Source organism: Octopus bimaculoides, chromosome 13, assembly GCF_046866305.1.
Source record: "Octopus bimaculoides isolate indiv1 chromosome 13, ASM4686630v1, whole genome shotgun sequence".
Taxonomy (NCBI): Eukaryota; Metazoa; Mollusca; class Cephalopoda; order Octopoda; family Octopodidae; genus Octopus; species Octopus bimaculoides.
The window spans coordinates 25,331,590-25,344,545 of record NC_142940.1 but is presented as its reverse complement, the minus strand read 5'-3'; the positions used below and the strand labels follow the sequence as shown (position 1 = coordinate 25,344,545).

At 35.6% G+C, this 12,956-nt stretch overlaps 1 protein-coding gene across 1 annotated transcript in view; it reads left to right on the top strand.

Annotated features, from left to right (window-relative positions):
* Window positions 1-12,339, top strand: part of LOC106883741 (COMM domain-containing protein 8) — a 45,421-nt gene extending 33,082 nt beyond the window's left edge. The window contains exons 4-5 of the mRNA XM_089362067.1: window positions 1,468-1,623; window positions 11,587-12,339. Coding sequence (XP_089218193.1) covers window positions 1,468-1,623; window positions 11,587-11,607 — 177 coding nt within the window. The 3' untranslated portion in view covers window positions 11,608-12,339. The remainder of the gene's footprint in view (window positions 1-1,467; window positions 1,624-11,586) is intronic.
* Window positions 12,340-12,956: the final 617 nt, after the last annotated feature.

Genomic DNA, 12,956 nt, shown 5'->3' with positions numbered 1-12,956 from the left:
CAATCCTCTTTGGATGGAGGCAGATAATCAACAAGACGGCAGCAAGGTAATGGTGTAGTGTGGGATTTGGCACAATCAAGTAATTGGGCTATTTCATTTTGAGGGCTCTGTGACAGGTGATTCGTATCTGGACATGCTTGGCAACAAGATGAAGCCTCACATGCATTCACTTAGAAAGGGAAATCCTGTCTGGTTTCAGCAAGACTTGGGCTCTGCCCTATTATGTATTACAAGTTTGTGATTTTCTGAATTAACATTTTTCAAGGAGATGGCTTGTGTGTCACAGGCCAATTGAATGGGCACCATTGTCACCAGATTTAACTCCCATGGACTTTTTCTTCTGGAGCTACATTAAATCCCTTGTGTATTCTGAAAAGATTCCTGACCAAGGACATCTTCAAAGAATTGTTGAAGCATGTGAACAAGTCAACAGCAATGAAAAGCTATTTGAGAAGGTTCATCGCAATTTCAAATTCCGTATGAACACTTGATTAGAGCTGCATGACCAACACTTCGAACATTTGTAATGGATTACCTACTTCATTGCTAATAAAGCATACTTGATATCTCCCATAGTGTGTGACTTTGTGGTCACCCTGTATGATGATGTATTAGCAGCAGAAAAGATCTCTCTTTCTCTCTATTTCTCCATCTCTTTCATTTTTCTCATAAACTCACCCCCTCTCTATATATATTTATCACACTATTGTGGAAGGATTCCAACTGCCCCTCTGTGACTAAAAGTGGACTGACACATTGCTATAAAATAAACAATTATGGAGTTGACAAGGTAGTTCATTGGTGAGCAGTAAATACTTCTTTCTCCTTGCTTTCTTAGATTATTTATCCAACACCAGGATATAAAACTCTCACTCTCTGTATACATATATCGCTCACACTGAGTGTGTGTGTGTGCATGTATGTTAGGAATTTCATAAGGACAAGATTTAGGTGTGATAGGGTAGATCTGGCCTGTTTTAACATAAAACAAATAGAGTATCTGGCCAGATTAAATGCTAAAGAGCTAATAAGTTGCCTAAAGTTACTAATGATGGTGGATGAAGCGAATGAATGTTGTTGAATAACAGTGGAATAGATAGGTTCAGTTATCATCCAAACTGCTAAAAAAAAAACCCTCCATGTACTTTATTTCACATCAGATATATCTTTTCAGTTTATCTTAACTTATAAAATTATGTTCCAATGCTACATCATATGTGAATGATTTAGCTGTAGGATGGGTTCATGCAGTACTTCACCCATGTTAACACAGAAAACAGCTATGACTCAGGCTAAAAGGAGAAAAAAAAGTAACTTTATATTGGTACTGAAACTGATATGTAGAGATTTATAGATCTCTTCATATTATATTCCATACTATCAGCTTCGCTGACATTCCATGAAACTTGCTTTTAAATGCTTTTCTGAATAATTATATTGTTTTTTTCTCTTAATTTTCTTTATCAGTTAGTTATGTCTAGTGATAAACTTGGTACCATACATGAGCCTCTATGTCAGCTTGACTTACAAAGCCGAGATGGTGAGGAGAATGTCAACACAACCTTGGAACTGAATAGTGGAGAATTAAAATCTTTGATAAAATCTCTAGAATCTGCAAACAAGGTAAAGGTCTCTTTTTGTTTTGCACACCCCACCTTTTTTTTTTCTGTTCTACTTTGAAAGTCTTATTCTGTTTTTAATTCATTTGATTCTATCAAGGGAACTTCGACATTTCCAAACTCTTCTATGACGTTTGTCAATTTTTCACATCTTTTCAGATGTAGCTTTTTTACTTTTTACTGAAATTGTTTAGATCTTTCGTGAAACCATGGCTTTATTTTGAGTTCTTGTTTAATTGTCATATAGACATCCCATATTCTGTTTATCATTGCCACTTCTACTATTACTTCTATTGCTGCAATTAAAGCCCATGATGGCTATTCTATATTAACAAATCAAAAGTTTGATGACCTAATTGTCTAAATAGCCCTATCATCATCATGATAATATACAGGGTGTTCCATAAAAGGTGCCAAATTTGAAAGGTGAATAATTAAAATGAATTTGTATAAACATGGTTCTAGTCTACATATTTCTAATGAGTTATGTCTCCTGTTTTGATATGGAACACAATATCAGTCATATGTCCACCTGCACTGTGTCTGCATACATTTGTGTGCTCCTTGAAATTTCCAATAACTCGCTCAAAGATGAGTGGCCCAGTGCCTCCAGTCACATCCCTGATTTCAGCCTTGAGTTGAAGAATTGTGCATAGTTTCTTGATGTATATCTGTGATTTCACATACCCCTATAAAAAATCACAAGGGCTAAGATCGCAGGACCTTGGTGACCATTGCTGGACACCATGCAAGGATATCACTCATTGTGGAAATTTTTCATGGAGTAATGCAAACATTTGGCACAAAGTGTGGCAGGTCACTCCATTCTGCTGAAACAAGAGGTTGTCAATCTCCGTATCTTCCAAGTTCAGCCATAACTGAGTGGATATCATGTCTTGGTAATGTTCTCTATTAATGGTAACTGCATTCCCCTCATCATTTTCAAAGGAGAACAGCCCAAGCACTCCACCTGCCCAAAAACCACACTACACAATCACTTTCAGTGGATGCATTCCACACTCTTGCATTATTGGAGGATTTTCGTTTCCCCAAATCCAGCAGTTCTGTTTAACAAATCTACTAAAGTGGAAGTGGGCATTGTCACTGAAGATGGTTTTCTTTGCAAAATTTTCATCAGCTGCAAGTCTCTCCACAACCCAGTCAGCAAATTTCCTCTACCTCCTGTGGTTAGGTGGCTGAAGATGCTGCCTAAGCTGAATTTTGTAAGGATGCATATGGAGATCTTTATGCAAAATTCAATGTAATGAAGTGGTCAGCATGCCCAACTGCTGCAAACATCGGCAAATCGATTTTCCTGGACTCAGAGTGACACTGTCTTGCACAACAGCAATCTGTTGCTCTGTCTAACAAGAATGATTCTGCCCAGGCAATTTGGCCATTTCAACTGAACCAGTTGTTTTAAACTTTGTCATTAGTCTGTGAATCGTAGACTTGTTGGGTGCTTCATTTTTCCCCAAAATTGTACGAAGTGTTCCAGCTGTTTGCATTGCACTTTCTCCGTTTTGGTAAAATGTCCTCACAAAGAGAATGCATTGCTCAGTTGTAAACTGCTCCATGACACACTGCACACTATTCTGAAAAATAAACAAAAACTGTTAATCGGAGTGAAGAGAGATGGCAAACATGATAAAAAAAAATGCCTTCAAACTTCAAGACACAAAAGTGTCACCCAATTCAAATTCAATGCTCTTTATGGAACATCCTATATGTCTGTTTTCATCTATCAACTGTTTAAGGTGATTAAGAATATTTATACAATTGTTGTCATCATTGCTGTAAAACCAGATCAAATTTTTGGAATTTTACAGTTACTCAAACAACCTTACAGTTAACACAGCTAACATTAATTTTGTTTTCAACACTACTTTCTGACTTGAATTCTTGCTTTTAATTCCTTATATTAATTGGTGTCATACCTTGGTGGTAATGTTTAGCAATTTATATTACTTCAATCCAAATTTAAAATAGCCTTGACCTACTTTAAAGATAAAATGTCTAATAAATATTTTGATGCTTGTTAAAGCCATTTTCTGTATAACTGTAGGAAAGCTTTTAACCCTTTTGATACTAATCTGCTCAAAACTGCCCCTGGTTCTATGATATGAATTTACTGATTTAAAGTGATCTAAGTTAAAATTGTTCATCAAAATTTCATGTTTAACTTGTGTTCTCAACACCAGCTTAAAAATGGCAGTATTTTCAAAATTAATTGAAACAAAAGCAATGTATCTCAAAAGAAATCTGAGAGTGAAAGAGTTAAATATAATAGAGAATTAAAGACTTTGTACATGTGTCTAATTATGTTATGTACCAATTACTTCCTAAAAGTTTCTCATGTTCATTAATTATTTCAAGTGAAATCAAAGGGATTTAAATTCCTTTGTAAGTTATCATACACTTGCATAGAACATACATATACATAAATATACTTTATCATCATCATTTTAACATTCACTTTTCCATGCTCGCATGGGTCAAATGCAATATGTTGAGGAAGATTTTCTGCTGCTGAATGTTTGATAAGTGAGCTTGCTAGCTTGTTTTTGTGAGGGTATATTATTTCAAGTTGTTGTATGATGTGTTGAGACAATGACAAATGACTGAGACTTCTGGTGCATTGCTGTGCTTGAGAAGACACGTCAAGGTTAGTGAAATCCTGGTTGTGGCCAATGCCAGTGAGTGGTTAGGTGTGGGCATGCACAGGCACAGGTGTGACAGTGTGGTAAGTTTGTTTCCCGATCACATGGTTCTGGGATTCTGTCACTGTGTGGTACCTTGGACAAGTGTCTCCTATTATAGCCTCAGGTCAGCCAAAGCGTTATGAGTGGATCCGGTAGATGGGAACTGAAAGAAACCTGTCGTGTGTGTGTGTGTGTGTGACTGCCTCTGTGACTTGACATTGTGTGATAATTGTAAACAAGTGTCAGTCATGCAAGTGCTGTTCTTTGTTCCTGCAAAAACATGTCCAGCTATAGGGAAATATTACCTTAGATAGAAACAGTTAAGGATTGGCGACATGAAGCTGTCACGCATCACTAAGCTTGACATGTCTTCTCAAGCACAGCAATGCACCAGAAGTCTAAGTTACTTGTCATTGCCTCACCTCATCATACAATAACTTGAAATAATACACCCTCACAAGAGCAAGCTAGCAAGCCCACTTATCAAACATTATTTTTTTTTCTTTTCAAATAAGACTGAAACACAATATGCATGATACACATCCTTCACCTAGGCCATAATCCCTTTCTTTCATCTGATACCAAGAAAAAAATAGCAAAGTCCTAAAACACCAAAGTCTAACTAAATATAACTCTAAATGGATTCCTAAAACATATAGAGTCTGAAGGAATTAACTCTTAATCTTGATGCATGTAACCATAATTCAAATAGTGTTATTGTTTAGGGTTGAAGTCAGGAACTAAGCTGTCTTCTGTATGAGAAACAAATTTCAGCCTTATTTTAGAAAGATCTTCCTGTGAAAAGATTTTATTTGCATTTTATTGTGTGAATTTCTTTTGGTTTTTGCGCATCTTAAGGTGGCAAGCTGAAAGAATTGTTAGTATAGTGTACAAAATGCTTAACAGGGTTTTCGTCTGTCTTTACATTCTGAGTTCAAATTCCACCAAGGTTGACTTTACCTTTCATCTGTATGGGATCGATGAAATAAGTACCAGTCAAGTATTGGGATCAATGTAATCAACTAGCCCCCACAAAACTTCTGGCCTTATACCTATAATAGCAAAGGGTTTTTGAGTATCATGGCATTTGATAACCGCAAGCAGTGAGTTAGAATTCAGTGATATTATTTATTAATGATGTAATTAGAGAAAGAGAGATTGAACTTGGAGAAAATGAGTGATATTTCAATATCATCTGTACACGTCAGTGATCTAAGTGACTCTGTAATTTGTTGATTCTGAATATAGTTGGTCATTGCATTGATGTTATCTTTGTTGATTTGAACCCCACAAAACCTTTGAACTTAGAGCAAAGCCCATAGAGGATTTTCTTCAATATTTTTTTCCTGAAGAAATTTGTATTTGAATGAGCAATGTATGAGCATAGTCGTACCACCTTCATCACATCAATAAAGGAGATGAAGTGGATTGCTATTCCTGATTATAGTTGTATAGAGTCCAAGTTAAAGAGATTACTAGAACACAAATTCTGCTCTCAGGCAGAAAATCTGTGTGCAAGAATCGGTATCTTGAAAATATGTGTGAAAACACCTACCTGTAATCAACTTATCTGGGCAGGTGAAAGTGACATGACAATAGGTAAAAATCAATCAACAACTAATAGGTAAAAACTACATTCTCAATGTATGTCAACAATTCTTACTTATCATACAGTAATTATAGAGTTATATTTTTATATTTTTATATTTTTATATTTTTATGGTTTTTATATTGAATTGGCTGCATTTCACCCAAGTCTTTACTTTCTAACAGGATTGGGAGATTTATCTTAAGAAAATACTACAGGTCTTTAGTAATTAACATATTCCAAAATCACCTAATGCTCAGAACCTAAACAATAATTGTAACTATTCTGAAGCCTAGCAGAACCTCAGCTAAAGAAGAATCATCTGTACTTTGCTATGTACATTCTGAAAAGGCTCAAAGATTAATTCTTGGCAACATCAACTCGCACACTTCTTTCCAACACACAACAAGAGTTCAGACAGCTACATTCAACCTCCTTACAAGCCTTATACAAACACTGACCACATGACAGCTTCAACAACAAAACCTTAATACACCCAACTTCTTTACTATCAGCATTTGACTCTGTTCCCCTACTACCCACTTATTCATTGGACAATAAACTTTGCTTGCAAAGACCTATTGAGGCAAGTGAAATCAAAATCGCTGATGTGGCCGATGACAGTACCGCCTGATTGGCACTCATGCCAGTGGAATGTTAGAAGCACATCCGAACGTGGAGTGTAACCAGCCCACTTAATGAGTACCCCTTCATTCATTGGACAATAAACTTTGCTTGCGAAAACCTATTGAAGCAAGTGAAATCGAATCAAAATCACTGACGTGGCTGATGACAGTACCGCATGATTGGCACTTGTGCCAGTGGATTGTTAAAAGCACATCCGAGCGTGATCATTGCCAGGGCCACGGATTGGCTCCTGTGCCGGTGGCACGTGAAAAACAACATTTGTGCATGGTCATTGCCAGTGTCGCTCCCATGCAGGTAGCATGTAAAAAGCACCTTTTGAGCATGGTCATTGCCAGAATCACCTGACTGGCCCTCATGCTGGTGGCACGTCAAAGCACCCACTACACTCTGAGAGTGGTTGGCGCTAGGAATGGCATCCAGCTGTAGAAACTTTGCCAGATCAGATTGAGCCCGGTGCAGCCTTCTGGTTCACCAGTCCTCAGTCAAACTATGCAACCCATGCCAGCATGGAAAGTGGACGTTAAACAATGATGATGATGATGATGATGACCCTGAGAAACAACACAAAATACCAGGTACATTTCAGTAAATACTGTAGAATTGTATCAGTGACAAGATCACTGAAGTGTGATGAAACTTATTTGTGTAGGTGTGTGTGTGTGTGGGTACATCTCTTTTCAGTTGTGCTCCTTTCGTGGATTCCCATGACTCTCTGTTGCCATCCAATTCCATTATTATGAATTTGAATTGAGAGTTTGAGTCATAGTAAATCTTTCATTAGTTGATTATACAACCATTGATGCAACCCCTATGGATGCATTGCAATTAACTTTCTTGACAGAACTTGGTGACCCTGACCATTGATCGTCTAGCATTCCTTCACTCAGCATCAATGTAAGAAGCACCGTTGGCTCAGTTGATCTTTTCCACTACTTCTGCACAATCCACCATGCTGCAGTCCTATGACTTCGTCATGTCCCTGGCAGGATGGCTGAACAGGTACAGAGAGCAACCTGTACTTAAGTTGGACAGGGTTATCACTCTGAGATATATTCATTTGTGGGAAATGAAAACATCTATAGAGTAGAGAGGACTTCCTAGTTTTTCCAAGTACTTGGCAACATTTCTTGTGCTGCTACCATGACATAATACCCTTGATGCATCGAAAGTACTGATTTAGTTCAGGGCAACATATCCAACCCACAAAAACATCACAAATAAATCTCTCTACCTACTGAATGGTGACATTAGTATTCTATGTATACTTACTGTAACATATTTCTGTTTTACAATCAGTGTTATATATTAACTATAGATGGGCAGATGGACTCTCTCACTCTCACTCAAACACACATTTTGTTATTGTAATAATTTATTACATGCTTTAATGGTATTATTGACAGATGCTGGCTGTAACAAGTTGATAACAATCAACAACAAACAGCTGAAGTTGACATAATGAATGTGTGTCTGAACAAAATAAACACATTCAGTGCAATTGACTGTAAGGAGCAGATGGCTTTATTTGCAAGAGTGTGTGTGATGAGGTGGGTGTGTCATATATATGTAAATATGTAAAAGTATGTATAGTATGTATAAAACCATGTAAAAACAAACAATATATATCAATATAAATATATGCATACACACACACACACATATTTATACGTATGCACACCATAAAATGTCAGGAGATATATAGGAGGTGATAGCTACATAATTCTCTAAATCCATATCTTATATGTCATATATATGTGTGAGTGAGAGAGAGAGAGAGAGAGAGAGAGAGCATGCATAGCCTAGTGGTTAGGATGTTGCATTCACAATCATGAGATCGTGGTTTCAATTCCTAGATTGAGTGGTGCATTGTGTTCTTGAGCAAAACACTTCATCACACATTGCTCTTTGATCACTTCAACACCTGACATATGGAACTCTGTGCATCTGTTCAGGTAACATCGATTTGATGGAGAGAGTGAGCTAATGTACAGCAAATACATTTGATTGCTATCAACAAATCATTTGTGCAAGTCATTTAGCAAAAACTGAAGTCATATGTTGTCTTCAACGGGAGAGTCCATTGCGTATATATATATATATATATAGCAGCCGCAGCATTTTCATTTTAGAGTAGATATCTAAATGATGAGATAACAACGATGGTGGTAGCAGCAGCTATATATATATATATATATATATTTATACGAGCAGCTAAGCCTGGTTTCACCCAGTCGGTTTGGATGATGTGGCTGTGAAACTTGCTCTGTGTAAGCATTCGACTTGTTTGGGCATGCTTATGTTAAAAAACAATTTTAGAATGACATTTTTCTGTCAAAACACTAAAAATAACTGACCAGCAAAAAAAAAAAACAATCAACCAAATAAAAAAAAAACCCAAATACTAAGCAAACAAAGACAAACCATCCCACTTCCATTGCACACACACACACACACACACACACACACACACACACACACACATGCACAGACATTCACATACCCCTCTTTTACATACAGACATATATTCACACAGAGTTGAAACGCTGTTTGATTTATTTTTCAGCGTGCAATTTTCATCATCCCACTACCAAGTATGACATTACCCCTTCCTTCTTTATTTATGTATCACCCTTCCTTTCTCATTCATAAACACAAGAGTATTATTATAGTAGATTATCTTGGTAACCATGGGAGCTATGAAAAAAAATATGACATCACCCCTTCCTTCCTTATTCATCTATCATCTATCTATCTATCTATCTATCTATCTATCTATCTATATATATATATATATATATTATTTTGTTTAAAAGAGTTCCAACACTGTCTGTTTTTTATGTTTTATTTATATTCCTGCAGAACCAATGTGGGGTATAAAATATGGAATATACAATATATAATATTATATACAATATATAATATAAAATAAAATAAAGTAAAAATGGATGGCACCATGAAATAAAGTATTGAATGTAGATGAAATATATATATATTTGATCCTTTATATTGAACACTCAATATTTCATCTACATTCAATACTTTATTTCATGGTGCCATCCATTTTTACTTTATTTTATTTTATATTATATATTGTATATTATATTATATATTGTATATTCCATATTCTATACCCCACATTGGTTCTGCAGGAATATAAATAAAACATAAAAAACAGACAGTGTTGGAACTCTTTTAAACAAAATAATATATTCCTCTATACACAATCATACAAAAAAACAACCTTTTTTGTATTTATTTTTACTCGCATATATATATATATATATATGTGTGTGTGTGTGTGTGTGTGTGTGTGTATATATATATATATATATATATATATATTTACACGTATATATACACACCTGTATGTGTGTGTATATATATATATATATATATATATATATATATATATATATATATATATATCATCATCATCATCGTTTAATGTCTGTTTTCCATGCTGGCTTGGGCTGGATGGTTTGACTGAGGTCTGGAGACCCAGCAGCTGCACCAGGCTCCAATCTGATCTGGCAGAGTTTCTACAGCTGGATGCCCTTCCTAACACCAACCGCTCCGAGAGTGTAGTGGGTGCTTTTTACGTGCCACTGCCACAGGGGCTCGTCTGACAGTCCTGGCATCGACCATGTTTGGATGGTGCCTTTTCCATGCCACCGGTATGGGAGCCAGTCAGACGGTCCTGGTATTGATCACATTCGGATAATGCATTTTACGTGCCACAGCTATGACTTTGGTTTTACTTGATTCAACAGGTCTTCTGAAACATATATCACCCTCGATGTGTCGGGTGATATGATCAAGGGTGCCCAGCACACTCTCTAAAGTGGTTAGGGTTAGGAAGGGCATCCAGCTGTAGAAACCAAGCCAAATCTGACTGGAGTCTGGTGCAGCTCCCCAGCTTGCCAGCCCTGGTCATACCATCCAGCCCCTGCCAGCATGGACAACAGATGTTAAATGATGATGATATATATCAATGTATATTTGTGTATATATGTGCGTATATTTGCATGTATATTTGTGTATATGTAATAATGTATTTCATCATGGTGGTGGCCCCAGTGGTTGTAATTCTGATTACCCCAGCTATTATCACTCTCATTATATCAACATATGTTAATTATAATTATCAGGACAATAGAGTTTGTACTGTGTCATAAGCTGGATTAGATCTTTTACATTCACTTTGGTAGTGTCTAATTTTGAGGTGAAATGTAGGTTGGGTTTGGTTTTACAAATGATAGCATCAGTTTAGTTTCCTGTGCACAGCAACTTATCCAATAGTCGGTGCTGCTCATCATCATCATCATCATCATTTAATGTCTACTTTCCATGTTGGCATGATTTGAATGGTTTGTCAAGAGCTAACAAACCAGGGAGTTGCACCTGGCTCCAGTTGTCTGTTTGGACATGGTTTCTCTGGCTGGATGCCCTTCCTAATGCCAACCACTTTACAGCTGTGCTGGTGTTATGGCTTTATACATAGCACCAACATAGTTGTGTTTTATGTGGCACCAGTACAGGTGCTTTTTATGTGGCACATGCACCAGTGGTGGTGGGGGGTCACTGTTTATCAATGATGCTGTACTAAACAAAACAGCCATCATAAGATTTTTTTAACATAACTCTAAATAGAGATGTTATCTTTATAGATAGACTTACATCATCTTATATTGAATGATAAAGGCTAAATGTTAATCCTTTGATGAATCAAATAAAGATTTAGAGATCCAGGATTCAGTAGAATTAAGCTTATGTAATAAATCTTTCCTGGATAGAATACTTGTCTATTATGAATGATTTTCCTGAGTTCTGCTTGTTCTAAATATTTCTCACTGCAAATTCTTTCTACTCAGCTTATTAATGTTTTTTTGTTGTTTTTATCATTTTTTGTGTCATTGAAAGGTGTAAGTGAATATTTCTATCTAATGCTCTCATATTTTCCTAATTACTTTGAAATATTTTGAACTCTTGAAATAAAAAAAGTTATATGTTTTCTCTTCTCTTTTTAAAGACTGTGTTGCAGTATACATAATGAACTTTTGTCTCGACATTTCAACACCATCATCATTAGCAATGTCCTTAAGCGGGCAGAAATAAACTTGGTGCTGAAGCTCTATCCCAGAGTGAAGATAATTATCTCCAGTTTATCCTTATTTATGTAAGAAGCCTCATCCTTCTTCTTATCTACCAAGTTGGTAAGCAAGGACAAACTACCATCTTTAGTGGATAAATGCTGCCAGTTTGACCAAGTTGCAGAGTTTAATTATAAATCTGAATTTAACAAAGACACTTTATGCTGGTCTTATTCCCCAGTATGGTAAACTTTTCTAGTCCTTTTCTTCCTTAATATATTAACTTAATTTATTCCAAGTTCTTTAGCTCTACATTGTGTTATCTACTTTAGTTTGTTAGCACATAGTAACCCTATTGAGTCTTATGACCTAATGTAAACATTCATGAACCACTACTAAATCCTGCATGTATTACTTCAGAGATATTTTATTGTCACTGTGTTTAAAGTGCGAACACATTGATTTAGGTCCATGGCAGTATCCTGCTGATGTCACTAATGTTGCTATGCATAGTCATCTGTTGCTAAGACTACAGGAATGTGTGACAATAAACAATTTATTGTTCCATGTTCTTTCTTAATTATTATCACTTGACCAGAATGAATAACAATAACAACAAAAATTCAATAAATAATAATAATAATAATGATAATAGTTCAAAACTATATTAAAGCACAAATTTCATAAATTTTTATTTGTCTTTGTTGTTTTGTTTTATTTTACATATTATTTTATTTATTACTAGCTGAATTACCCTGCGTTGCCCAGGTTATTGCTAACAATAAATATGAAGATATATTTTTTCTCATAACTATTTCAAAATATATTTTATTAAAAAAAAGGATCTTTTCCTTTTTGATGGGCAACTCAATTAATTAATTTTCTTTAACTAAATACTTTGAAACTTCGAATACTGGTAGAATGTGTCATATAGAACATCTTTTACTCTTAGCGTTGTTGAGAAAAGTTTCTATTTTTGAAGTTATTTCGTGCTAAAGTTGTCACATTTCAGTAATTTCAACCAATCAATAACGTGTATTCAGCTGAATAAAATTACTGCTGTTGTTTGTCAACAACAACTTCTGGCGGTGTATATTTCGTTTGTCACTGTTATTTATGATATATTTCATCTCAGTTATGTTCGTATGAATAAACAAGTGTATCTGAAGCATGTTTACTTCATGACACCACCATAATTGTTCGTGCATTTCTACTGCTTTTAGGTTGTTTTTTCCTGTTTTTCAGCTACTATTTTCGGAAAGATTTCCTCCCATCCCTCACCGTTTTCTCACAAATTATTATTTTATTA